General features: G+C 47.1%; 1 protein-coding gene and 1 non-coding gene across 16 annotated transcripts in view; both read left to right on the forward strand.

Moving 5' to 3' along the window:
- The first annotated feature begins 230 nt into the window (after positions 1-230).
- Myo18a (myosin XVIIIA) overlaps positions 231-23,784 on the forward strand; it is a 98,068-nt gene continuing 74,514 nt past the window's right edge. For 5 of the 15 annotated variants that reach the window (XM_033762871.1, XM_033762872.1, XM_010642248.3 and 2 more), the window contains exons 1-2: positions 231-344; positions 11,561-12,640. In XM_033762871.1, the coding sequence (XP_033618762.1) occupies positions 11,642-12,640 (999 nt within the window). In that variant the 5' untranslated portion in view covers positions 231-344; positions 11,561-11,641. The remainder of the gene's footprint in view (positions 345-11,560; positions 12,641-23,784) is intronic. The other 10 variants (XM_033762873.1, XM_033762874.1, XM_010642253.3 and 7 more) reach the window with 3 other exon arrangements.
- On the forward strand, positions 5,108-5,210 carry LOC117285952. Its single transcript, XR_004517071.1, has one exon. It is a non-coding gene; the product is annotated as a U6 spliceosomal RNA (small nuclear RNA).

Below are 23,784 nucleotides of genomic sequence, written 5' to 3' on the forward strand. Positions count from 1 at the left end.
AAACAATGGAGACCCCGCTTCCCGGGCCCCCGCCCCGTGGGACAGAAGATGGACGGTGGGCAGACGCAGGCTTGGGGAATTAAGGAGAGCAGGCAGTGCCCTGTGACTGGCTGTTCACCTCACCATTCCCTGCAGGGGGTGGGGTGTGTGTGGGAAGGTCGGACAACCTGCCCCAGGCCTCTGGGAGAGACCGCCCCGACGCCCCGCCCTGCTAACCTGTCACGCCAGTTGTTTCGCCTCTGGAAGGGGAGATGGTAGGGTCAGCTGCCCCCACCCGCTCAGTGCCGGGGAGCACACAGCTTGGTACCTCACCTGGTGGGGAGTGGGTTGTGCTCTAGGCTGAGGTAAGGCCTGCAGGGACACACCGCACATGGGGGCTTTGTTTTGGGGGTAGAGGTGGCGGTGTCACCCTGTTGCAACGCACATGTATCTTGCTGATTAGTTGGAAAGACTGTTGCCAGAATGAAGGAGAGGTGGGGGAAGGCAGGGAGGAAGAGTTTGCTTTTTAGTTGGTACTCATTTTCCCTGGTCATTTGGCCAACAGGGCATGTGTTTGATGGTGGCCTCATAGTTTGTGTTTGTTTGGAAGGGCAAGAGACTGAGGAACTCTCTAGCTAGGGCTCTGGTGCCCTCAAACGGTCCCCCAAAATGATAGAATTGGGTTCCTATCCCCTTCACTTTGTCAGTGACTTGGGCTTGTTTGGGTCTGTTATCTTTGTGTCCCTGGCATGTCTATGGCTGAGGAGGTCCTGTAAGTGCCCTAATAGCAAGGGCACTGTGGGAAACCTGTATGTATGCACTGCAGCTGTATTGGGATTGTACGGTCACTCCAATGACTAAGGGCAAGATCACCTTGCAGAAACACTGAATCAAGAGGACATTGAATCAAGCTGCTTTTCCTTGTGCTTACCAGATCCAGAGCCCTTTTCTTGAGCAGGTTGATGTCCTGTTGTCATGGCAATGAGCTTGGCCTGATGTTCCCCACCCTTTCTGGTTTGGGGCTGCTTTCTATTTGGGGATATTGAAAGTTGCTCTCCTGAGGTCTCTGGCTTCCTGACAAGCCTTGCTGGCTCTTTGTCAAAGGCCTGCCACCTCCTCAGCTTCCCCTCTGTCCTTTTGTGATGAAGCTTTCCAGGAAACATCCTCCTGTTTGCTGGACATGACTTGCCTGGTTATATATAGCCTTGGGTGGAGGTGTACTTGTCCATTTTGGATTGAATACACTGGGGATAGGGCCTCAATTCCAGGAAGACAATGGCTTTAGGATGAGCAGTTATGTTGGGGGAATTAGGGGAATGAAATGGGTGGAGGGTAAGAGTGGGAGGGTTATAGGCTGGTGGTCATTTCCTTTGGGAGCTCTGAACTTTAGACATTTGATGACCAAGTGCCTGGAAGCTCCGGGTATCCAGGTTGTTTAATCTTCCCTGGCCAGGCTTAGATGCCAGGGTGTGTACCTAAGGGCTTCCTCCCCTGCCCCAGGCTCTCCTAAGAAGCCCTCACCTGGATTATATCCTTCCTGACCCCTGCTGGCTCTTAGCGGACTCCAGCCTGTTATCTGGAGCCTGCTTCATTGGCCCTGCTTGATGCTGCTCATGGGGAGAGGGGTGACATGTGTTTTCAGAAGTGAGCCATGAAAAGTCTGGGGTCCCCAGAGGCAGGTACCTGAAGCTGGACTGGGTGGGGGTAGAACTGAGGCTTCTGTGAAAGTGAGATCCCACCCTTCTGGGGTGGAGCAGGGATCATTCAGACACAGGAAGCTCAATCCAGACTTGATGTGTCATAGGTCTCCAAGGTAGCAGGGTTTTTCTTGCTGCTTCAAAACTGGTCTCACCTGGAGTGGATGCCATAGACAGGAACCAGAACATTCATATGAGTCTCCAGACCTTGTCCCAGGCCTATTCTGGATGTGATGTGTAAAGCTGAGGGTCTGGGGGCTAGTTTAATGTAAAGATTTGATGGGACCCTGTGTATACTGTGATTGACAGATTAGGTCCCTCAAGACTCAGGATAGGGGCTTGATGGAGAGATTTTAAGTTTTGTTTTGGGCTAGGTGCCAGGTGCTGAAAGATCTGCACCTTACACCCCACCTCAGCACCTTTTCCTTTTTTTTTTTTTTTCGGTATTGGGGATCGAACTCAGGACCTTGCGCTTTCGAGGCAGGCAGTGGAACCACTGAGCTAACACCCCCACAAACACCTGCTTCCTTTTCTTTTTATCCCCAGTTTGTTGTTGTTGTCTTTGGAGGTAGCCTGAGTTAGAGGGCAGGTTGGTGGAAAGTAGGAGTGGATTGATAGGGGCGGGACAAAGACTTGGCCAGCCTCCACTTCCCCCATCTCCCACACTTCCCTGTCCTTTGTGGAGGAAGGAATTGTGTGGCTTGTAAATTACCCACATTCCCCTGGCATTTCAAATGGCTTAAAATCAGACAGTAGTTTAAGCTGTTGGACTGATGGTTTTACAGGGTCTAAGGCCCATTCTCTTTGCCATCACTTACAAGGGATTATTTTTCTTATTATCGGTATTCAGAGATGTTGGATGATGGGTTCAAGTTCTCACTTCACATTGGAAGCAGAGCGTGATTAGAACCTGCAGCTTGTGGTAGAGCAGAATACCTGTCCTTCAAAGGATTGGGGTCAAGCGCCCTCTCTAGGTTCCTTGGAGAATTTATATTTGGTACGTGGAGGCTCCAGGGAAGAGGAGACTTGCTCAAGGTCACAAGGAAGGGGACAACTGGCCTGGGCAGCTATGGCAAAGCTAGGTTGCAGGCAGGCCCCACTTGGGGCTGAAGCTGCACCTGGAAGAGCCACAGGGCCCCGCAGGGCTGTGGGCATTCTCCTGCTCTCGTCCTCCCGGGGCAGAGCCTACTGAGTTCCATAAGAGCTGCTGTCTCAGTCCCAGGAGGCGCCATGCAGCTGAGGCTGCCTTCCTCTGGGCCCCGGTTGGTGTCATGTGAGAAGTGTGCAGCTAGGGCAAGCGAGCACACCTGGAGCCAGATAAGCTCCGTGTGACCTGGCCGTGAGTCACGCGGTGCTTCAGAGCTCAGCTGAACCGGCCTGCCACCGGGAGCAGGCGCGGTGGTGGTGACCCGCCACACCCCCTGGGCCATAAGGGCCAGGAGCTGTGCGACCCCATCAAGGTGCTTTGCCACCCCTGATGCGGGCCTGGATGGGCCTCAGGCCCTAGGGAACTGCTGCTCTGAGAGGTCAGAGGCCAAGGGAGAGAGGCCCGCTCTCTTGGGAAAGTATTTCCTTTGTATTTATTTATGAGTGCGGTCTGAGAGTGGGGGTGTAGGACTGACCTAAGTATCCACCCAGGCAGCCAACTCTGGGAGCCCTTGTTTTAGGATGCTAATGTTGTAGTTTCCATTTCTTGGGAGTTTTGCCTTGCCAGCTCCAGGGTGACCCATTTAAACTGGTCTTTACTTAAAACCACGGGACACTAGTGAATCTCCTAACTAGGTCCCCCAGATGACTGGAACTTTTTCAAGACAGGAAGGCAAGCCTTAATACTGACCATTACAACAAACCTTTATAAACCTTGTTTATAAGTTTAATGCTCAAGATTTGCTTACTGCATTATCAAAACCTTCCTTCCTTCTGTTCTCCCTCCCATCCCCTTTCCTTTTCTATCTTCCCTTCCCTTTCCTGTCCCTCTCTCCCTCTCTCCCTCTCTCTCTCTCTCTTTCTTTCATAGCAAGATAGTAACATGTGCTGGAAAAACGTTGACTCATTAGGAAGTGTTTCCTGTAGCCCCCTACTCCCCAGAGATAATTTTGTTTTTGGAATTGGGGATTGAACCCAGGGCCTTCACATTGAGTTATACCTATTTTCTTTTCTTTCTTTCTTTCTTTTTTATAGTTTATTGGTAGATTTAAGGTAAAAATGCAGTTACATTCATCATTGGGATTGTGTACCTTTACATGATGTATCTTGGTTCTTATTTTTTTCCCCATTCCCCTGCTCTCCCTTCACCCCCTTTACCCTTTGCACCTATTTTCAAACAGGGCCTTGCAAAGTTGCCCAGAGCTTGAACTCTCTATCACCCTGCCTCAGCTTCCCAGAGTGCTGGCATTATAGGCCTGTGTCCACTCGCCCAGGTTAGATACATTCTTCTAATGGCTCATTCCAGACTATTTTATTTTATTTTTGGTATCGGGAATCAAACTCGGGACCTTATGCTTGCAAGGCAGGCGGGTGGCAGAATCACTGAGCTAAATCCCCAGCCCTCCAGATTTAAAAACTTGTCAGGCTGGGGATTTAGCTCAGTGCTTCCACCACCTGCCTCGCAAGTGCAAGGACCTGAGTTCTATCCCCGTACCAAAAATAAATAAATAAATAAATAAAAATAAAAACTTGTCTCATAAGTATAGATTGCATTACATATTTATAGTTAAATATGTTATCTTAAAATATCATTTCATATAAATATTAAGATTTTTTTCTCTAGTAAATAAGGATGTGTAGATGAATAATTGCAATAATCCCACTACTCATACACACACACACACACACACACACACACACACAACGAATGTCTAGTCTCATTGTAAAAAATTAAAACCATCTAGGTGAAACAGAAATCTGGTTTGACTTTCTAAAATCTCAATCTTGGGCCAGGGATTTAGCCCAGTGGTTCCGCCGCCTGCCTGTCAAGTGCAAGGTCCCAAGTTCAATCCCTGGTACCAAAACAAACAAATAAGACAAAACAAAATAAAAAACTCAATCTTCTTTCTAGAGCAAGGATTGTCCTATGGATATGCAAACATTATATGTAAGGTACATGTATATATCTAGACACACTGTTTTTTTAAATTTTAGCAACTTTATATACTATCCTGCAACTTTTTTTTTCAATTAAAATGCAACAGGATGAATGTTCCAGGTCAGTGTGTATAAATCTTATTCTAAGAACTGCCTATTTGTCCTATAAATTAGCTGTTTCCCTAACGATACACATTTACAAGTTTGCTATTATAAACAATGCTGCAAAGATTAGCTTTATTTATTGGGTGAATATAGATGATCTATAAATGGAATCACCTAGTCAAAGAACAAAATATTGTCATAGACATTACCATCTTGCCCTTCTAAAAAAATTACTCCACAGCTTGCTATGGCAGCACATACACTAAAACTGGAAATGAATAGGGAAGATTAGCATGGCCCCTGTGCATAGATGACACGCAAATTCATGAAGCATTCCTTTTTTGTTTTGGTATTGGGACCTTGAGCTTGTGATGCAGGACCACTGAGCTAAATCCCCAGCAACATTCCTTATTTTTTAGTAATGACCACCTGGCCTTCCTGCTGCTAAAAAACAAGCAAACAAATGAACAAAAAATTACCAGTTTTTATTCACACCAACAAATATGAGAGTCCCTGTTTCCCATTTCCTGATGGATAATATCCATCTTGAAGGTTTTTACTAAGCTGCTAAGTGAAAGACGATATATGCCTATTTCACACGTCTGTGAATATTACTGAAGCTGAACATCTGTTCGTGTTTGTTAGCCATTTGTATTTCCAAATCTATATATTGACTGGCTGTACTCTTGCAGTAGACATAGGGGGTTTTGGACACAAGCCAGTATCATCCAGGTTGGCCCTGTGCTTACTAAGTTGGCTTCACTGCTTCACTGCAAAGCTCTGGACTTACTTTCATCACACTTGTGCTGATGGTCCTTTGTGTACACTTTTCTACCATTCTCATATTCCCATTTAGGTGGCAGAGAATATGCCTTGTTACTGTCAGCTATTTTAGTTATTTATTTTTGTTACCAGGGATTGAACTTGGGACCTTGTGCTTGCAAGGCAGGTGGCAGAACTACTGAGCTAAATCCCTGGCCCTGTCAGCTACTGTTCTTGAGAGTTTATCATGGGCTAGGAATTGTAGCAAGGACATATATATATTTTTTTCTTTTAGTCCCCATTCCTTATGTGTTAAGTACTATTATTTCCTCCACTTTACAGATAGGAAAATGGAGACATGCTGTGTCTTTAAGTGACTTGGCCAAGACTATATAACATAGGTTTTGTTTTGTTTTGTCTTGAGTTTTGGGTTTGATTTTGGCTTTGATTTTAGTTTTTGAGACAGGCTCTTGCTTTGGAGCCCAGGCTAGTGCGGCTCTCTGGGGGGACCCTGTCTCGCGGGGAATAGGAGATGAGAGCCGCCTCTTATTCGTGGGTCATCAGAGGCCGATCCGATCTTGAATGTCTGTGGAGGAAATCTTTAAGAAGTTAGAGTACACGGCCCAAGTCTGGTTTCTGATCAAAGGCTCTTTATTGGCTCAGCAAAACGATTATATACTGTTATCCCAGGGGGAAGGTTCAGCAAGCTTACTGGACAGTTCAAACAAATTCTCTACCAATCACATGAGTCACTCAAGCATTTAACCATACAGCAATCAGTATTTTACCAAATGTGGGGAGGGGTAAGTGGGAAGGCATACATCAACAGTTAACCCTATGCAATCTTTAACTTAACAATCTCTAGGGGCAAGCAGGACAAGGAAATACCACCTGCTTCCTGCTCCAGATCCCGTGACCCTGTGGTTAGCACAAAGGGCTATTTTTTCTGTAAGATTTCCTGTTTGCCCAGGGGCTAAACCTGCCAAAAGTCACCTACGTAGTCTAGTGGGATTTTTCCACCGAGGCAAAGGCTAAGGTTGAGGGCAGCCATCTTATGCAGGCCCAAGCAGTCTCTCACAGGCTAGCTTTGAACTCACTGTGTAGCCCAGGCTGGCCTCAAACTCTTAGCAATCCTCCTGCCTCAGCCTCCCAAGTGCTGGCGTGATAAGCATGCACCACCATGGCTGGCTGTAACATAGGTATTAATTCAGATTTGTTTCCAAGTTTGTGATTTGACATTCAAAATCTGAGACCTTTCCTATGGTTATTTACCTTTATATTCCTTCCATTTAGTGGGTAGTTAGTAGATAAATTTTTCCCCCAACATTTTATCACAAAAAATCTGCAATATTCAGAGAAATTAAAGAACTTTTACAGCCAATATTTCCACCTAGCTGCTTTAACAATTATTTTCCTTTCTTGGATTTATCACATTTTAATGCTTCGATCTATCCATCAAATTACCTTAATTTTTTGGGGGGGTACCAGGGATCGGACTCAGGAACTTGCACTTGCTAAGCAGTATCTTAAAGGTTTTTTTTTGTTTGTTTTTTGTTTTTTGAGACAGGGTCTCACTATGTAGTTGAGACTCACCTGGAACTCACTGTGTAGCCCAGGCTGCTCTTGAATTCACAGCTCCTCTTGCCTCAGCCTCCCGAGTGCTGGGATTACAGGCGTGCCCCACTATGTCTGGCAGTATCTTAAAGTTTTGACACATCTCACAAAGTAAATTGCAGCCATCAGTATATTTCACCCCACATTCTTTGACATATAGATCATTAACTAGAGTTCACTATTTGTTTATAGTTCTTTTTTCTTTATAGTAAATATACTAAAAAATGCACAAATCTTCTGTACACTATTTGATGACAGTTGGCAAATGCATGTATTTGTCACCTCAAATGCATCTTAACATCACCCTAGAAAGTTCCCTCATGCCCTTTCTCATGCATTCTCCAGGGGTAACCACTGCCCTGATTTTTTTTTCCCTGATATTTTTCACCATAGGTTAGTTTTGCCTGTACTAGATCTTCATGTGAATAGAATCATACCAGTATACTTTTTATCATTGTATTTCCCATTATTTTTGTCATTATATTTCCCTCTCACTTTAAGTGCTTTTGGGATTCATTCCTGTTGTGTATATCAAGTTGTTTCATTTTATTGCCGAGTGGCATTTCATGGCATAAATCTATAAGTTGTTTATTTATTATCATGATGGATAGACAGATGCATATTTGAGTTGAATAGTCCTTGCCTTCAAGATGCTCTCTGTCTTGACTAGATAAAGCAGCTGAGTTGACAGATTGTGCTTTGTTTGGCTTTGAAGGTAGAATGTTCATGATTTAAGAACATATCATAATTTACTTACATACTTTTCTTTTGCTTAAAATTAGGGAAGGCTTCCTGGAACAGGAGGAGGAGAGAAAGGCAGAGGAGGAGGTCAGGAAATCTTTAAGGCTACCTTCACGGAGTCAAGAGTGAGGGTGAGAGGGCCGGGGATTTAGCTCAGTGGTTCCGCCACCTGCTTCACAAGTACAAGGACCTGAGTTCGATCCACAGTACCAAAAAAAAAAAAAACCCAAAAAACAAAAAGAAGAGTGAGGATGACAGTAGAAAGGGCGGTGGATGGAACTGCAGCGTGGAATCAGGGAGGTGGTTTCAGAGTTGATAGAGACTTGGGACCCAAGGACAGAGACATTTTAGCAGGTTCGAGGTCTACAAAAAGATGATAGAGCCAGCTGTCTAGTCAGTCGAGAGTTAAGGAGCCTAGGAGGAGGAGGAGCAGCTGCAGCTACAGCTGCTTTGCAGATCTGGTCCCAGAGAGAAGGAGGCTGCAGCCATCATATAGCCAGACCTGGTGGCATGGGTATGGCAGTGGGATAGGGGTGTCTTATAAACTGTGCAGATAATAGTGACAGGACAGGGGCGGTGAGGGAAGAGCAACATTGCTCAGTCTCTGAAGGCCCCAGGGTTGTGATGAAAGGGGTGCTTTTGGCAGAAAGCTAATAACTAGCCTGTTTCCAGGAGAGATTGGATAGTTAGATTTTTGGAGATAGAAGAGGCCTAGATCATTTAATTCAACACTGAGCAGAATGACTGGTAAGGTCCCCCAGTGATTTGTTGGCACAATCAGTGCTAGATACCTGGTCACCTAAAATTTCCAGCGAGTACCATTCCTTGTGCTGCTGCTGTGATTGTCTATTGTTCCTGGCTGCTACAGAGAACAGTGAGGAAAAAGCTTTTGCTGAGATAAGAATTTACATAAAATTTCTTCTAAGAGACTTCAGGCTCACAGATTCTAAATTCTGGGAGATGTTTCCCATTGATATCACTCAGCAAACAGCCAGGATTGGGTAAGGATTGCAAAATGAGAATTGGGAGTCTTGGTGGGACAGCACAGTAGGTGGTTGGGTTCTCAGTGGTTGGGCTAAGGTTGCCATACTCTTTGATTTTTCCCTCTAAATCCCACCCACCCCCATTTTCCTTGATAGTTAACCCTGGCACCATCTTCTAAACAGTCCTTTAAGATAGTACAGATAGTAACCAGCCAAAGATCCCATGTCCTGGTATATGATCAGTTTGTACCACATTCCCTAAACATGCAGGAGGAGACAGAGACTCCCCCTCTCAAAGCAAGACTTTGAAGAGCATGCGGTCAGGCACACTCCCATTCCAACACAGTCCAGACCCAGCTGGCCAAGACTACCCCTGGCTATCCACACCTTCTGGACTTTAGACTTCCTGTCTTCAACTCCCAAGGACTATTCATTGAGCATTTAGAACCAGCTTTATTTTACCAAGTACAACCCCACCTCTTTGAATGTGTTCAACAACTAGAGAATTCTCCAGGATTGCACTGTTCAGGCTAAGCGCTGCTAGTTTCATGAGGCTGTTGAATACTTGAAATGTAGTGCAAGGTGCTCTAAGTGTAAAATACAGACTGGATTTTGAAAACTTGCTATAGAAAATTGAATGTAAAATATTTTATGTAAAAATTTTTGTGTAGAATACATGTTGAGAAAATATTTTGGATATATTGCCTTAAATATATTATTAAAGTTAAGTTCACCTGTTTGTTTGTTTTTGGTACTGGGGATTTAGCTCAGGACCTTTCACTTTCTAGGCAGGCACAGTGCCACTGAGCTAAATCCCCAGCCACCCTTTTTATTAATTATTATTATTATTATTATTATTATTTGTTTTTGCTTTGAGACAGGTCATGTTGCCTAGGCTGGCCTCAAACTTGCAATCTTTCTGCCTCATTCCTTCCTGCTGGAATTGTAGGCGTGTGCCACTGTACCTTGCTTTATCCATATCTTTTTATCATTCTTTTTGATGTGGGTATTAGAAAATTTAAAATTATATATGTGATTTGCGTTTCTTGTGGACAGTGCTGCTCTAGAAAAAAAATGTGTTGGTCGGCCAGGAACCACAAGGGTCAGGGTTCTGAACAGAGGGGAAGCAATTAGCCAGCGCACAGGGGCTCTTGGAAATCCTGACCTTAATGCCTTTCCTGGGCATTGTACCTGGGTTGTGGAATCCCTATAAATGGAGTGGGGATTCTGGAGGGTCCTGCTTATTTGTGGGGGTGGGGTACACAGAGAGGAAATGCCTATCCAGGGCCTGGCAAGAAGCTATTGCTAGAAGGGGTAAGTTTATAGGTTCTCTGTCTGGAATTCAGACTAGAAAGCTTTCATATAATGAGAAAACATTATAGTTAATTTCTTCCTTTTTTAAAAAACTTTCTTTAAAAAGCAGGGTCTCACTATATAGCTCAGGCTGGCCTTGAACTCCCTATGTAGCCCCTGCTAGCCTCAAAGTTGCCACAGTCCTCCTATCTCAGCCTCCCTGTGCTGGGATTACAGGTACATGCCACCACGCCCAGCTACAGTTAATTTCTAATTAGGTGGTATGACCTATTTCTTGTTTCCTGCCAGTTAGAAAAATAAAAGGTGCTCTCAACTCTATCCCCAGTCCTACTCTCTGGGGTGTGTGAGAGTTAGTGTAGATTGTTGTGATAGGTACACATATCCCAGAACTGGCATTTTTATTCAGGCCGCCACAACTCTCTCTCTTCCTGAGACTATATTTAGGTGTTGATCTGGAGAAAAGGAAGTGATTTTTCAGGATGCTGTTTATCCAGCAGACCCCAGCCCCACCCCCACCTCACAGCTGTTTATCCTCTGTTCACTGTGGAACTTCCCCTTCCTCCCCTCCCTGCTTCACTTTGGGCACTCAGGCTCTAGAAAGGGCAGAGTATTTGCTATTGAAGCTCAGCACATCTACTCATTTGCTGAGTTACACCTAACATATCTTTAACTTCTGAGCTCCAGTTTTCTTGTTTGTAATGATTATGTTACCTACCTAGCAGGAATGCCAGGGGTTCAAACAGGATAGTGTAAATGAAGTGCCTGACACCAGACCTAGCGAGGGAAAATCATTACATAAATGTTGGGTCCTCCAAGGTCTTCAGTGAAGCAGTGGCCAAGGCTGCTGCTCTGAGATGACAGGTGCAGGATGGAGCCTAGTAGCAAGAGATGCATTGCTTCTGTGGATTTGGCTGTGGGGTTCTTAGTTGGCTTGATGCTTCCCTTTGCCAACAGGTCAGGCCTCTTTAAGCACACTTAAGCGTTGGTCCAAAGGATTAAATTAACTGAGATAAATATGCATAAAGCATAATGCCTGGTACAAAGCTAGCACTCAGTGAGAAGTGGCTGGTTTATTAAATGGTTATATCTAGAATGAAGGGCCAGAGATTTAGCTCAGTAGCACCATGCCTGCCTCACAAGTGTAAGATCCTGAGTTTGATCCCTGGTACCAAAAATAATAATAATAATAATAATAATAATAATAATAATAATAATAATATCTGGAATGAAGACACAGGCAGAGGCTCTTCTGGAATAATCTCTCTCTCATTCTGTTTGCAGCAGCAAGGTGGAATCCAAAGGCCCTGTGCTAAGCACCCATAATCCTCTGGGGGTGCCACCCCTAAAAAAAGCACCCCCACCATGTTTAACCTAATAAAGAAAGATAAGGACAAAGATGGTGGGCGGAAGGAGAAGAAGGAGAAAAAAGAGAAGAAGGAACGGATGTCAGCGGCAGAGCTGAGGAGCCTGGAGGAGATGAGCCTACGCCGTGGCTTCTTCAACTTAAACCGTTCCTCTAAACGTGATTCCAAAACGCGTCTGGAAATCTCCAACCCCATCCCCATCAAGGTGGCCAGTGGCTCTGACCTGCACCTGACTGACATTGACTCCGACAGCAATCGGGGCAGCATCATCCTGGACTCAGGTCACCTAAGCACAGCCAGCTCCAGTGATGACCTCAAGGGAGAGGAAGGCAGCTTCCGGGGCTCTGTGCTGCAGCGAGCAGCCAAGTTTGGCTCGCTGGCCAAGCAGAACTCACAGATGATTGTCAAGCGCTTCTCCTTCTCCCAGCGTAGCCGAGATGAGAGTGCCTCAGAAACCTCAACGCCCTCAGAGCACTCTGCTGCCCCATCACCGCAGGTGGAGGTGAGGACCCTAGAGGGACAGTTGATGCAGCACCCTGGCTCAGGTATCCCTCGATCAGGGCCCCGATCTCGAGTCCCTGAGCTGGTGACTAAAAGATTCCCAGCTGACCTGCGTCTTCCTCCAGTAGTACCTCCCCCACCCCCTGCCCCACGGGAGCTGGAGCTGCAGCGAAGGCCCACTGGAGACTTTGGCTTCTCCCTGCGGCGTACAACCATGGTGGATCGGGGACCTGAGGGCCAGGCGTATCGGCGAGTGGTTCACTTTGCTGAGCCTGGTGCAGGCACTAAGGACCTGGCCCTGGGGCTGGTGCCTGGAGATCGACTGGTGGAGATTAATAGGCACAATGTGGAGAGCAAATCCAGGGATGAGATCGTAGAGATGATCCGGCAGTCTGGAGACAGTGTATGGCTCAAGGTGCAGCCTATCCCAGAACTCAGCGAGCTGAGCCGGAGCTGGCTGAGGAGCGGCGAGGGACACCGCAGGGAGCCAGCTGATGTGAGTGTTTCCCTGGGTACCAGGGGTGAACAGGGATTGGGAATGTGCTTGCCATTCCTGCTGTTGTACTTAGATGAGTGACTAGGGGTCCCGAAGAACTGTGGTCAAAGACTAGTGAGCATGGAAGTGGGGAAGCCATGCCCCTCCCTGGGCCTGTGGTAAGGTACAACCTTAGGAGAGGGTGCCCCATATCAGATGTTCATTAATAGACTCAGACTTTTGAACCATGTCAACAAGGAACTGAGGGGAAGTCACTAAAGTTTCTCTGAAGGTCACCCAGACTTCTTGGTTTGATGTTTCCCTCCAATATTCTGATGGATTGACTTAATTCAGCATAATGCCTTTTTCAAGGGTGATAGGTAAGATCAGGTTCTGCCTGAACTTTAGCTGCATCCCTGGACCCCTCAGGAGACTGATGTTGGTGGATAATTGCTGTGAAAGTGTTCAGCTTCTTGATATAAAGACGTGTTAGGGATTCAGACATCATATTTCCTGAACCCTAACTTGGGCAGGTAGGCTAACATGTCATTTTTAGATATGATACACAACGTGGACACACTAAAGTATAGGATTTCCATGTTACTATTTAGATCTCAGAGGTGGGAAAAAAAAGACAAATGATTTCAAATCAGAGCTGTCATAGAACATCTTGGGTGTAGAGCCATTGTGGTTACGTGTTTGGGGGGAGATGACCTCCTCCAGGGCTTCCTGTTGCCCTAAATGAGTGAGGTGGTAAATACCAAGTAAAGTTTCAGGGATAGAGGGGGCTATCATGTGGAGGACCTTGTGAGTCATGGTTAGAGATTGTATTTTTATCCCAGTGAAATAGGACCATTGAAAAGTTTGAAGGAAAAAAATGACTGGGTCTGATGTATAAAGATCATTAGGCTCTAAGAAGAAAAAACATGGTTCTGGCAAAGCAACAGAGGTCAAACCTACAGAATATGTCCTGACTGTTCCTGACACCCCAGCTGTGATCCTGCTCACACAAAACTTCAGTAGAAGAGATTTAGATCAAGTATAGAGGCAGGTCTTTATGGTGAATCAAGACCTCTAACCCCAGGAGTCTTTTGAGAGGAGGTGACATAGTTTGGAATGTCCTGCCTAGTGGTAGCATGAGAAAGATATGTTGACCTCTGGCCACTCTTCCTCCCAGCTGTGAGTTTTAGGATTATCGGATCTGGGCTCTGCACTCTGACCAGTGCACAGCCTGGCTGGGATCTTTCAGCACTAAATGATGAACCAGATGTATCAAAGTCACCACATAGAGGAAGTGCCAAGGAAGCAGGCAGAGTCTGGTTTTCAGCTGTTTCCTAGAGAGGGGAAGTAGATACTCAGGATGACTGCTCAACCTACAAGAATATTGGCCCTAGAGGACTGGCTGTGACAGGGTCAAACTCTGGCAGGATGTTCTGTACTTGGGTTCCAGGTCTTCCTTTACCCTGGGGCTAGATGGCTTTTTCAGCTTTATGACCAAGAGGGATAATGAGCAGGAGAGAGGCTGTATAGCATCCAAGGAAGGACCTGACATGCCAGACACACACACTGAGCATCTACTGTCTGTTAGCCACCAAGGTGGGCTGAACTCAGGGAACCACAACTTAAGAGGGGAAAGAAAAAGGGAGGGACCTTATCTCAGAACCCAAAGCCATAATATCCTGCTGTGTCTGTCTAGTTTCTCCCAGGCTAACATTCTTAAAGTATGAATCCTCCAGGGTATTGTTTTCAGTTCCCTGATGAACTATCAAGGTTCTATACAGCCGGGGTCTTGGCATCTCAGATGCCACTTAGTTTTCTCCTTGTATTACTGGGATCCTCCTGGCATCTCATATGTCCTAGCCACTTTCCCTTCCCAACTAGCTGCTGCTATCCCATCCCCCTGGGAAGTGGATAGTTTAGCTTTGGAGGTGCTGATGGAGTCTGTGTTACAGCTGGTATCCCTGAAGTTCTGGCTTGCTCTAGTCCCCATGGGGCAAGCCCAACTGGTACCCAGAGGATTTCTCCCTCAGGCCTTAGCCTGGATCCAGCAGGGAACATAGCAGAAAACCACATCCTGTGTGCCTCCTGGAGTAATCTGGTAACATGTGACACATAATGCTGAGAGAAGCCCTGTACCTTTTCCCACCTGGGCAGTGGTGGGGACTCATGCCACAAGCAGAGAGGAGCATGGTGAACGCAACATTTCCAGATTCCTTGGTCAGACCCTGGGAGCTGGCACGGGGGTATTGCAACCTCTCCTGTAGCCCTCAGCCTCTGTCTCTTCTTTTTTCTCCAGCTCAACTCCTACTCCTTTCTTGGCATCAGTTTTAATCCCAGGCCCCTGCCAAAAACAATCTTCCCACCTCTTCCAGCTCCTGGATGAGGTACCCTGACAAGGGTAGCCCCACAGGGACAGTTCCCATCAGCCACTCTGCCTGTCAAGCCATTCATCAACTTTGTCCACAAGCTGCCTGTCCCTAGGGATATCTGAAGGAGCTGAGTAGCCATCTGTTTTCTCCTGCATGCAGATGAGGGCCAGGGCTCTGTAACTCCTCTCCGTGGCCTGTTCTGAAGTCCTCAGTGAGAGACATCCTTTGGGATTCCCTCTCATATGCAGGATGCCTGTCTCACACCCTTTTTATGTGTCCCTGTAGTTGCTAGATGGGGTTCCATGGAGAGTACAGGTCAGCCTCAGTGGTAGGATAAATTTGGGTCCTGACAGAAATCAGCAGTTCTGAGAGAAGCAGCTTGTTCTGCCATTCATCCTTCCATCCATATATCCATTAAATAAACATTAGTTGATCACTTACTGTGTACTAGGTCCTAGTGTCCAGCAGTGAGACGCACACTGCCCAACCCCATGGAATGCATAGTCCAGTAAAAGACAATGACATGGGCCTGGGATTTGGTTCAGTGGCACTGTGCCTGCCTTGCAAGTTAAAGGTCCTGAGTTTGATCCCCGGTACCACCAAAAAAAAAAAAAAAAAAAAAAAAAAAACCAAAAAAAAAAAAAAAAAAAAAAAAAAAAAAGACCATGATATGCCATTAGAACAGCTTAGTGACAGGGGCCAGTACAGGGTACTGGGGAGCACAGAAGAGGGGCTTCACGTTTAGGCTTAGATCATCAAATGCCAAGATCTGCATAGGAGAATAGTAATGGGAGGCAAGAGCAAGGGGAAAGCTATGGTTATACTCATGTGAAGGTATAGGAGTTGGAGAGAAATGGCACGTTTTGGTAACAGTTTGACACATTTTGGGGATAATGTGACGGGAATGAATTCTGAGAAAAGCCTCAAAAGAAGGACGTAGGCCCATGAGCCATGTTGAGCACATGAACATTAACCCAAGGGCAATGAAGACATTTCAACAAGGAGTAACAGGAAATATGGTGACTTCTGGAGAACCCTTGGGGGCGTAGCTGGGCTTGCAGTGGGAAGACTCATGGTGAAACTCTTGGGGTAGTCCTAGTAGAGTAGATGGAGGTCCCAATCTGGGTAGAAGCAGTGTGGATGGACAGAGTATCAGACTTCAGCAACCAATATGGGCACTCAGTCTTGATGACTGACTGGTGTGAGAGCTGAGGGTGACTAGAGTTCAGGTGTAACTGATAGCTTGAGGGGAAGATGCTCCTTCTTTCTTAGATGCCAAGTGTTCCCTGAGTCTGATGAGATTGGTGGAGGTGTTGGTAAAGAGCAAGATCTTAAAACGAACCTAGATCAAAGACCCCCTCCAGTTCTGAGTCTCGGTGGGAAAGTCAAGGCCCACAGAGAAGGTGCAGAGGCTAGGCTGGCTGTAGGATCCAAAAGAGAAGGAGATAGCCCCTTCCATTCATTTACCCAGTGGGCCATCCTAGGAGACAAATGGATTGTCCAGGCATGTGGGATGCTTCTGATGAGTTTGGAAAAGCCTACCTGCCTAAGCCTTGGCCAAATGTGGTTATCCCCTGTGATAAAGAGCCAGAGGAGCTGGCCTGTATGGGTCCTCTCCTCAGAAAGCACTGCTTCCCTGCTTTTGAGGATGGGGTAGGAGGGAGCAAGAAATTTTATTTTATTTATTTATTTATTTATTTTGAGACAGGGTCTCACTGTGCAGTCCAGCTGGCCTTGAACTATGTAGCCCAGGCTTCCCTTGAATTCATGGTGATCCTCCTGCCTCAGCCTCCCAAGTGCTTTAATTACAGGTGTGTGCCACCATGCACATCCAGGGGATTTTAAAGGAAAGTCTCACTCCCTCCAAGTCAAACAGTGTCCTGTTGGACCCTGGGCTTGTGTTCAAAGGTTTTAGGGCTATTAGGTTACTTAAAAGCTTGTCATTTCTAAACTATTTTCACCACTGGGAGAATCTGGGAGGGGTAGGTAACAGTGGAAAGAGCATGAGTTTGGGAGTCAGTAAAACCTAGGTTTGGGTTTTACCAAAATTACCAAACCTTTCTGAGCCTCTGTGTACTCATTCCCTCAATAAACAGTGAAATCAACTGAAGGATCAGCCACTGTGCTGAACAGTGGGGGATTAAATAAGTAAAATATGATCTTTCTTTGAGGAAGCCAGGTAACATAGCTGCTATCATAGAAGTCTGTACAGATGCATGGAGCAGAAAGGAAGAAGCAGCTAATTCTGCCCTGTGGAGGAGATCGATGGCAATCAGGAAAGGCCTCCTAGTACAGGTGACCCTTGACCACCGTAAAATGGATGTATTCTCTCCTCCTAGAGTTCAAAACGATTAAATTGGAAAAGGATTCACACCCAACTCACTCTTGGTATCTCTGAGACGGATAGAATTGGAGGCTAAAATAAGACATACTCTGTGCTATATTTTGTAGGTTTTAATAAAACAAGCATGTTTATGGAGTAGGTGGGATCACTTATGATCGGGTCACCTTGACAGGTGGTAAAATGCTGAGGAAGATTAGTACTCTTCCCGCTGCCTGGTCTGTGTAGCCATCCCAGGAAGGTGATTTCGCAGCTCCCTGGTGCTCTCTGTCCTTGCTCTTGGTAAGAGTTTTTGTCCCTGGGGACTGCCGATGCTTTTGGCTAAACTGTCTCTTCAGCTCTATCCTTTGTGACAGTCAGCTAAAGGAAAAGAGGGGACACTGGGTGCTTTCTACCCTTTTTTAGCTTTTTGACTCTGAGTAAGCTTAGTTATCAATGGCTCTGCAGGAGATTGGCCAATCAAAGTTGTTTGCATCCAGGAAAGGAGAAGGACAGAGAACCTCTTTGGCTGTTGTGGAAGCCCTCGAGCCTTGGGTGGAAATTGTACAAACCAGCCTTGTCCCCAGGGCTCCTGGGTGCAGATTCCAAGGAGAGCCTGGAAATTGTATTGCTTCCAGGTCTGCAAGCCTGGCTTCTGAGTGCTGGCCTTTCCTAGGGCTTCTGGTGGTGATAGAACAGCTTGGTGCTGCCTAGGTTCCATGATTTAGTTTGCTTCTGTTCCTAATTTTACTCCAAATAAATCCTTGGAAACTTTTGCTTGTTTTGTTTTCGTTTTAAACAGGAAATTTTTGTTTCATTTTGTGCCAAAGCTTGAGGCACCTCTGACAATAGAGAATCTTGCCATGTGAGATCCCTGTCTTGGGTGCACAGCGTGAAACCTTAATTAAGTCCTTTTGGTAATGAAAGGGCCAGTGGGCTAGTGTCAAGGGTGAGAGAAGTGGTGAATAGAAGGTCTTTGGGAATATTTTGGGGGTTATCTATTTTGGGTTAGTGGCATGCACAGAACTAGCAGGGGTAGAACAGTAGGCCCAGTCACTTCTGTTCTGCCAAGTCTCCCTTCTCTCTTTGGAGGCACTATGCTGTTTTCTCTGTGAGATGCTCGATGAACAACAGTCAGCCCCATAGTACCCCAGCCACCCAGCCCGTGGGTGGTGGGCACAGCGCCCAGGCCACATTGGACTGGGTGTGGGTACTCAGCCTGGTCATCGGTTGTTTTTGCAGGCACAGCTTGGAGCTCTGGCACAGGGGCAGGGTCTTAAAATATAGCCTCCCCTGGCCAGAACCATTTCACCCTGCACTCTACCCCAGCCACCCTGTCCTCTGCCCTTTGCTTCCTTCTAATCTTTCTTATTTACATTGAAACAGTTCTGGAAAATACCAGATAGGCAAACACCCTGACTGGGGGGTGGCTGGGGAGTGGGGTGAAGGGGGTGTGTGTGTGTGTGTGTGTGGCGGGTGGGAGCACAAGTATTTTAAAAATGCTACAAATCTCTACAGCGTTTCCCAGAAACCACAAGCACGCTGGTCTGCCTGCCAGCAGGGTTCCCGCCACCCCACTGCACTGAGCTATAGACTCTCTTCCCTGCAGCCTGGGGTGGAAGGCAGCATCTGGGGGGGCAGTGGGGATCCTTGACACAGTTGAGGTAGGGGCTCCCCTGCTGCCTGGGCAAGCCGCCTGACACTTCCATTGTCAGCCCTGGGCAGCGGGTATGGATGTGCCCCAGGCGTCCAGCAGCATTGGTGGGGACCTGTGAAAATGTGGCATTTTCACAGGCCCCCACCCTGTGCTGTGCTGTGCTGTTTGGAGGGGGGCAGCCAACTTTAGAGTCCCGCATGGTGTTTGGCAGCAGCTTCTGTTCTGTTAAATACAGGGGACAGTGTCAGCAAAGCTTATTTTTTTTCAGTTGTTGGCTCTAGTCTGGTTGGGAAACTATTTCCTTAGACCTGGGTCACCACTCTGGCTCCCTTAATCTCCCGCCATATGTCCCTCAGAATCAGGACATGGCATTCCGCCCTGGAGCAGTATGGCGTGGGTACTTTGTAGACCCTGGCCATGAGAGAGTGTAGGGGCTTCTCTGTGCGGCGCTCAGTACCTGCAGATCAAAGACATGTTCCCTAAGCAATATTTACTGGATCTGATTAAGATTCCGCTGAACAGAAGTCCCTTGAGGGAAGGCATGGAAAGTAATGGAAGGTGAGATTCATGGCAAGAGTTTACTGGATGTCCTGCAGCATGTTAACTCATTTAATTTTCCCAACAACCCTTTGAAGTAGTATTTATGATGATCTTTGTTTCACAGATGAGGAAACTGGTTTTCTGATTATTAAATTATCAGTGAAGGTTAAGCAAATTGTGTAAGATTGCATAGCTACTAAGTGCCCGTGTTACTAGAAACTCTTCATCTCCTGGTCTATCCCTCAATGGGAAGGGGAAACCAGGAGTCATTGGCCTCTCTGGCTCTGTGATAGAATATCAAAAAATGCAGAAATTATGGAAGTTTTTAGGCTTTCTGAACTAGCAAGACCCTCTTTCTTAATTTATAATGGCATTTTGCAGAAGGGTGTGATTGGCCAGAGGATATGAACCCAGCAAGTAGCTGCAGGCAGGACTCAGTCTGGTGGGAGTTGGGAGAGGCAGAAAAGGATGGCTGGGAGAAGATTCAAGAAAGATGGGACGGCTGCCTTGGCAGGTTCCAGTGTGATTCCCTAGAGGTGGAGGAGAGACACACTGCTGACCTTTAGGAAGTTTCCTTGCTACATTCTAGAGTAGATCCAGGAGGCAGGGTGTTACCTCTTACCTTTTTGGCTCATACTCTCATGCTGATACTGATCACTGTACTGGGGGTGTCAGGATCCCCAGAGTGTCACCTATGACCACAGGCAACCTTCTTTGCCTCGCTGGGAGCTGTGTACTGTGTGCATTGTGCAAAAAGGATGAAAGAACAAGGACAACAGAGTCTAGCACATAGTGGGTGTGCAACCCTAGTGTTCTTATTAGCTTCACCATGGGTAGTACTTTTCCTTGCTCAGCTGCACACCCTCATGTACATTGGCCCCAGTTTGAATGTCACTTCCTTTGGGAGCCTTTCCTGATGCTCTCAGACCATGTCAGATCCCTACTCTGGCAGAAACCCTCCTCCTTAATAGCATCCATCAAGATTGTGATTGATTAGTTGTTAGATTCTTTCTCCAATGCTAGAGCGCTCCATGAGAGCCGTGGATATTTATTGAAGAAAAGATGGTTCTCTAATCAGAAACTGGTTTCCATTTCGCTTATCTTCCCCTCCTTGTTTAGCTTGGTTTTGGTTCCTGGAATTCTCCTCCTTAATGGGCCCTGGTAGCTTGTCTGAAGTATGTTACCACGTGCTGCCTCCACCCACTAACTCTGTCTCTTGTGTCCGGGGACTTGGGTCTCATAGGACTAGAGGAGAGCTGGGCTTTGTAGGCCTCCAGGAGCCGGAGCCGACAGAAGGAGGGTCCCAGGATAGCTCACCTCCTGCTTCTGCACAGGAGTCCCCATTGAGTCACCTGGCCCAAGAGAAGGAAATTCAGAGTTACATGGGGGCCACCCAGTGTCCGGTCCAGGGGACCCTGGAGGAATGTGCCTGTCTCATGGTCTTCAGGTCTCTGAGGGGTTGGAATGTGGCCAGGCAGGGCTCAATGCTTCCTTTGCCCTCCTGCTGCTTTCCCTGGATTTCTGGAATGTCTGCAGGCTGGGAATTTTCACAGCGAGGATCTTTCTCAGTCAGAGCAACAGATTCCAGCTGGAGCTTGAGGACAGCTCCCACACGGGTAGGGGCCACTAGAGAGGGCAGGGACGGATGCTAAGGTTTCTGGAACTGCTCTGCTCTTGGGGCCTAGGCTCAGTCCCAGTCCCCTCAGAGACACAAATCTATCTCCTAGGCTCTTTAGGGGGAACCTAGACTTTTGGAGCTATAGGGCTCAGGAGAGGCAGCAGGAGGCCTTGGAGCTGAGAGACTTCACCTCTCTGAGGAGAGAAGAGGCTTGCCATTTCCCACAAGGCCTCACTTCCTCCAGCCCCTGAATGAGTCAGGAAGGGGAACCACCTCAAATTCCATCCTCAGGTGGGGCCTGCCTGGCAGACCCAGGTTCTTTATTCTACCAGGGCCGCCAGCCATGGCAGGAGGGGGCACTGCTGAATTTGTCACCCATATCTGTCTTCTATCCTGTGGGCCCCACAACATCTCCAGGCCCTGGTTCCTCTCAGTGACCTTTCTGACTCCTGTACCCTTTGCCCTCTGATCTCATTTCTGCTGGCTCCTCCTTCTCGGTCCCATTTCTGCAAGGAGCTGACTCACTTCCTCTCTGCCTCTCCAGCTTCTCTCTCTGCCAGGCGCTGTGGCAAGCAGGGTACACCCAGGGAGGGAGACCTTCCCAGGGCACTTCCAGTGGGACAAGGAGGCTCCCTGACACTGGGGCAGGAGAGGGCTTTGTGAGAGAGGAAGGAGAGACAGCTCTGTTCTATAGAGAAAGCCAGGTACGAATTTCCTAAGCAGTCAGGGTAGATAGATATCAGGAACCCTTAAGGATCACTTGCTCAGTGTCACACTGTGGAGGAGAAAGGCCCAAGATACCATTCCTATGATCAAGGAGCTTTTCCTTTCACCACAACTGAAGACATCTGCAGAAAGCTTGATCTTGGCCCTGGGTGGTATGGGCTAGGGGCCAAACAGTGACAGCACTGTCAGGCAGCATAGCACAGTTTCATGCCCAGCTCCATGACATAGAGGAGAATGTACCCAGATATCTCAGGGGGACATTCTGGGGCATGGCAAGGCGAAAGGGACTGATACTGTCTCCTCACGTGAAATCTTCCTGTGGGTGAGGGCTCTGCCTCAGCCCCCATCCCACACCCATCTGCCTCCTTGTGGACTAGTTTGACTATGGAGCTGATTGCAGAAACTCTGGCTTCAGAGTGGTAAAAAGCCTCCTCCCTGGTTTGGCTGGCATCTTCTACCTTGCTCTCTCCCTGGGTCAGTCCAGGTTATGGTACCCTGTACCCTGTGTGCCTCGCACTCCAGGCACCAGGTGACCCAGCCTCTGCCAAGCTTGGCATAGCCTTGCATCCTCCTCAGCAGGCACCTGGGTTACCTAAAGGACAGAGGCACAGGGTGAGGTCGAGGACCACTCACTTGAACATGTGTCAAGATCAATTGTCAAGAGAAGAACTGGGCCCAGGGCCTGAAAAGGCTGGGGGGACTGCTGTGGTCTGTCTTCCTGGAATCCAGTGACCAGCAAACATCCTAGTTCCCCTTAGCACTTGGCTTTCCCTGGCAGAGCCCCTGCTTCATGCACAGCAGCCTGAGATGCTGGCCTCAGGATTTCTGAACAGTGACAGGAGTTTCTTGTTCAGGGTGAGGGGAGGAAGGAATGAGGCCTCGGCTTCGAAGAGGTAAGGGGTGCCACCCTGACCATCCCACCAAAAATACCCTCACCTTCCCTTGTGGGAGGTGAATCACCTTTGCAGGCCCACAGATGCCTATCTGCATTCCTCTCCCAGGGCTTCTTTATTGTTCCTTGCCTCCACCCATCATTACTTGGCCTTGACCTAGGAAAAAGAACTGTAAAACTAGGCTTTGTGGCAGGACAGCCAGCTTGGGAATAGCCTGAGTGCCATACACCAACTCCTGAGGAATACGAACAGGATGTCATTTTCTCCCATATACCTCCAAAGCATTTCTACCATTAGCTCCAGTCTTCTACCTAAAAAGCCATCACCTTCTTTGTCCAGGGAAATGCTGGCTGTAAATCAGAGGACGTGTTCTCTGGAGAGAAGCGGAGTTTTCCTGCTTTCGTCAAGGCCCTGGATTCCCTGCTCAGCTCCTTGGTCTTTCTACAACTATTGGTTTTCAGGTCTCTTCTGTGCCACTGAAAGAGGAACACATCCTATGAAGGGTCTCCTATCCTTACCCCACTTGGTCACTTCAAGATCTCCAATCTACAGCTCTTATTACTGTAGGAATAGATGCTGGTCAAATAGTCGGATGAAAGGGCTGATTTTGCTGGTAGAGATGCCTTTTAGCTCATCTGCGGGAAGAACAAGAGGGAAGACAGCAGATGCAGAAGGACCCAGAAATATCAGGAGTGACTTGTGGTCGTGTGTGTATTGTCATTAAATTGTCATGTGTTGGGCATTATGTGGATTCCAGCTAGACTGCCCAGTCCAAATTCTGGCTCTGCTGCTTATTGGCTGAGTGACCTTAGGCAATGATTTAATATCTCTGGACTTCATTTTCCTCATTTGTAGAACAGTACTTTCCCTATGATGTTGTTCTGAGAATTAAAAGAACAAATACATATAAAATCACTTAGACTAGGGCCTCAGAATAGTGCCCTTGAGTACAGTAGTCCATTCTTATCCACAGGGAAGACATAAGAAGACCTTGAGTAGATGCTTGAAACTATGGCTAGTACCAAATATAAATAAATAAATA

The sequence above is a fragment of the Fukomys damarensis genome, unplaced genomic scaffold (assembly GCF_012274545.1).
Source record: "Fukomys damarensis isolate Sample0158 unplaced genomic scaffold, DMR_v1.0_HiC HiC_scaffold_13, whole genome shotgun sequence".
Lineage (NCBI taxonomy): Eukaryota > Metazoa > Chordata > Mammalia > Rodentia > Bathyergidae > Fukomys > Fukomys damarensis.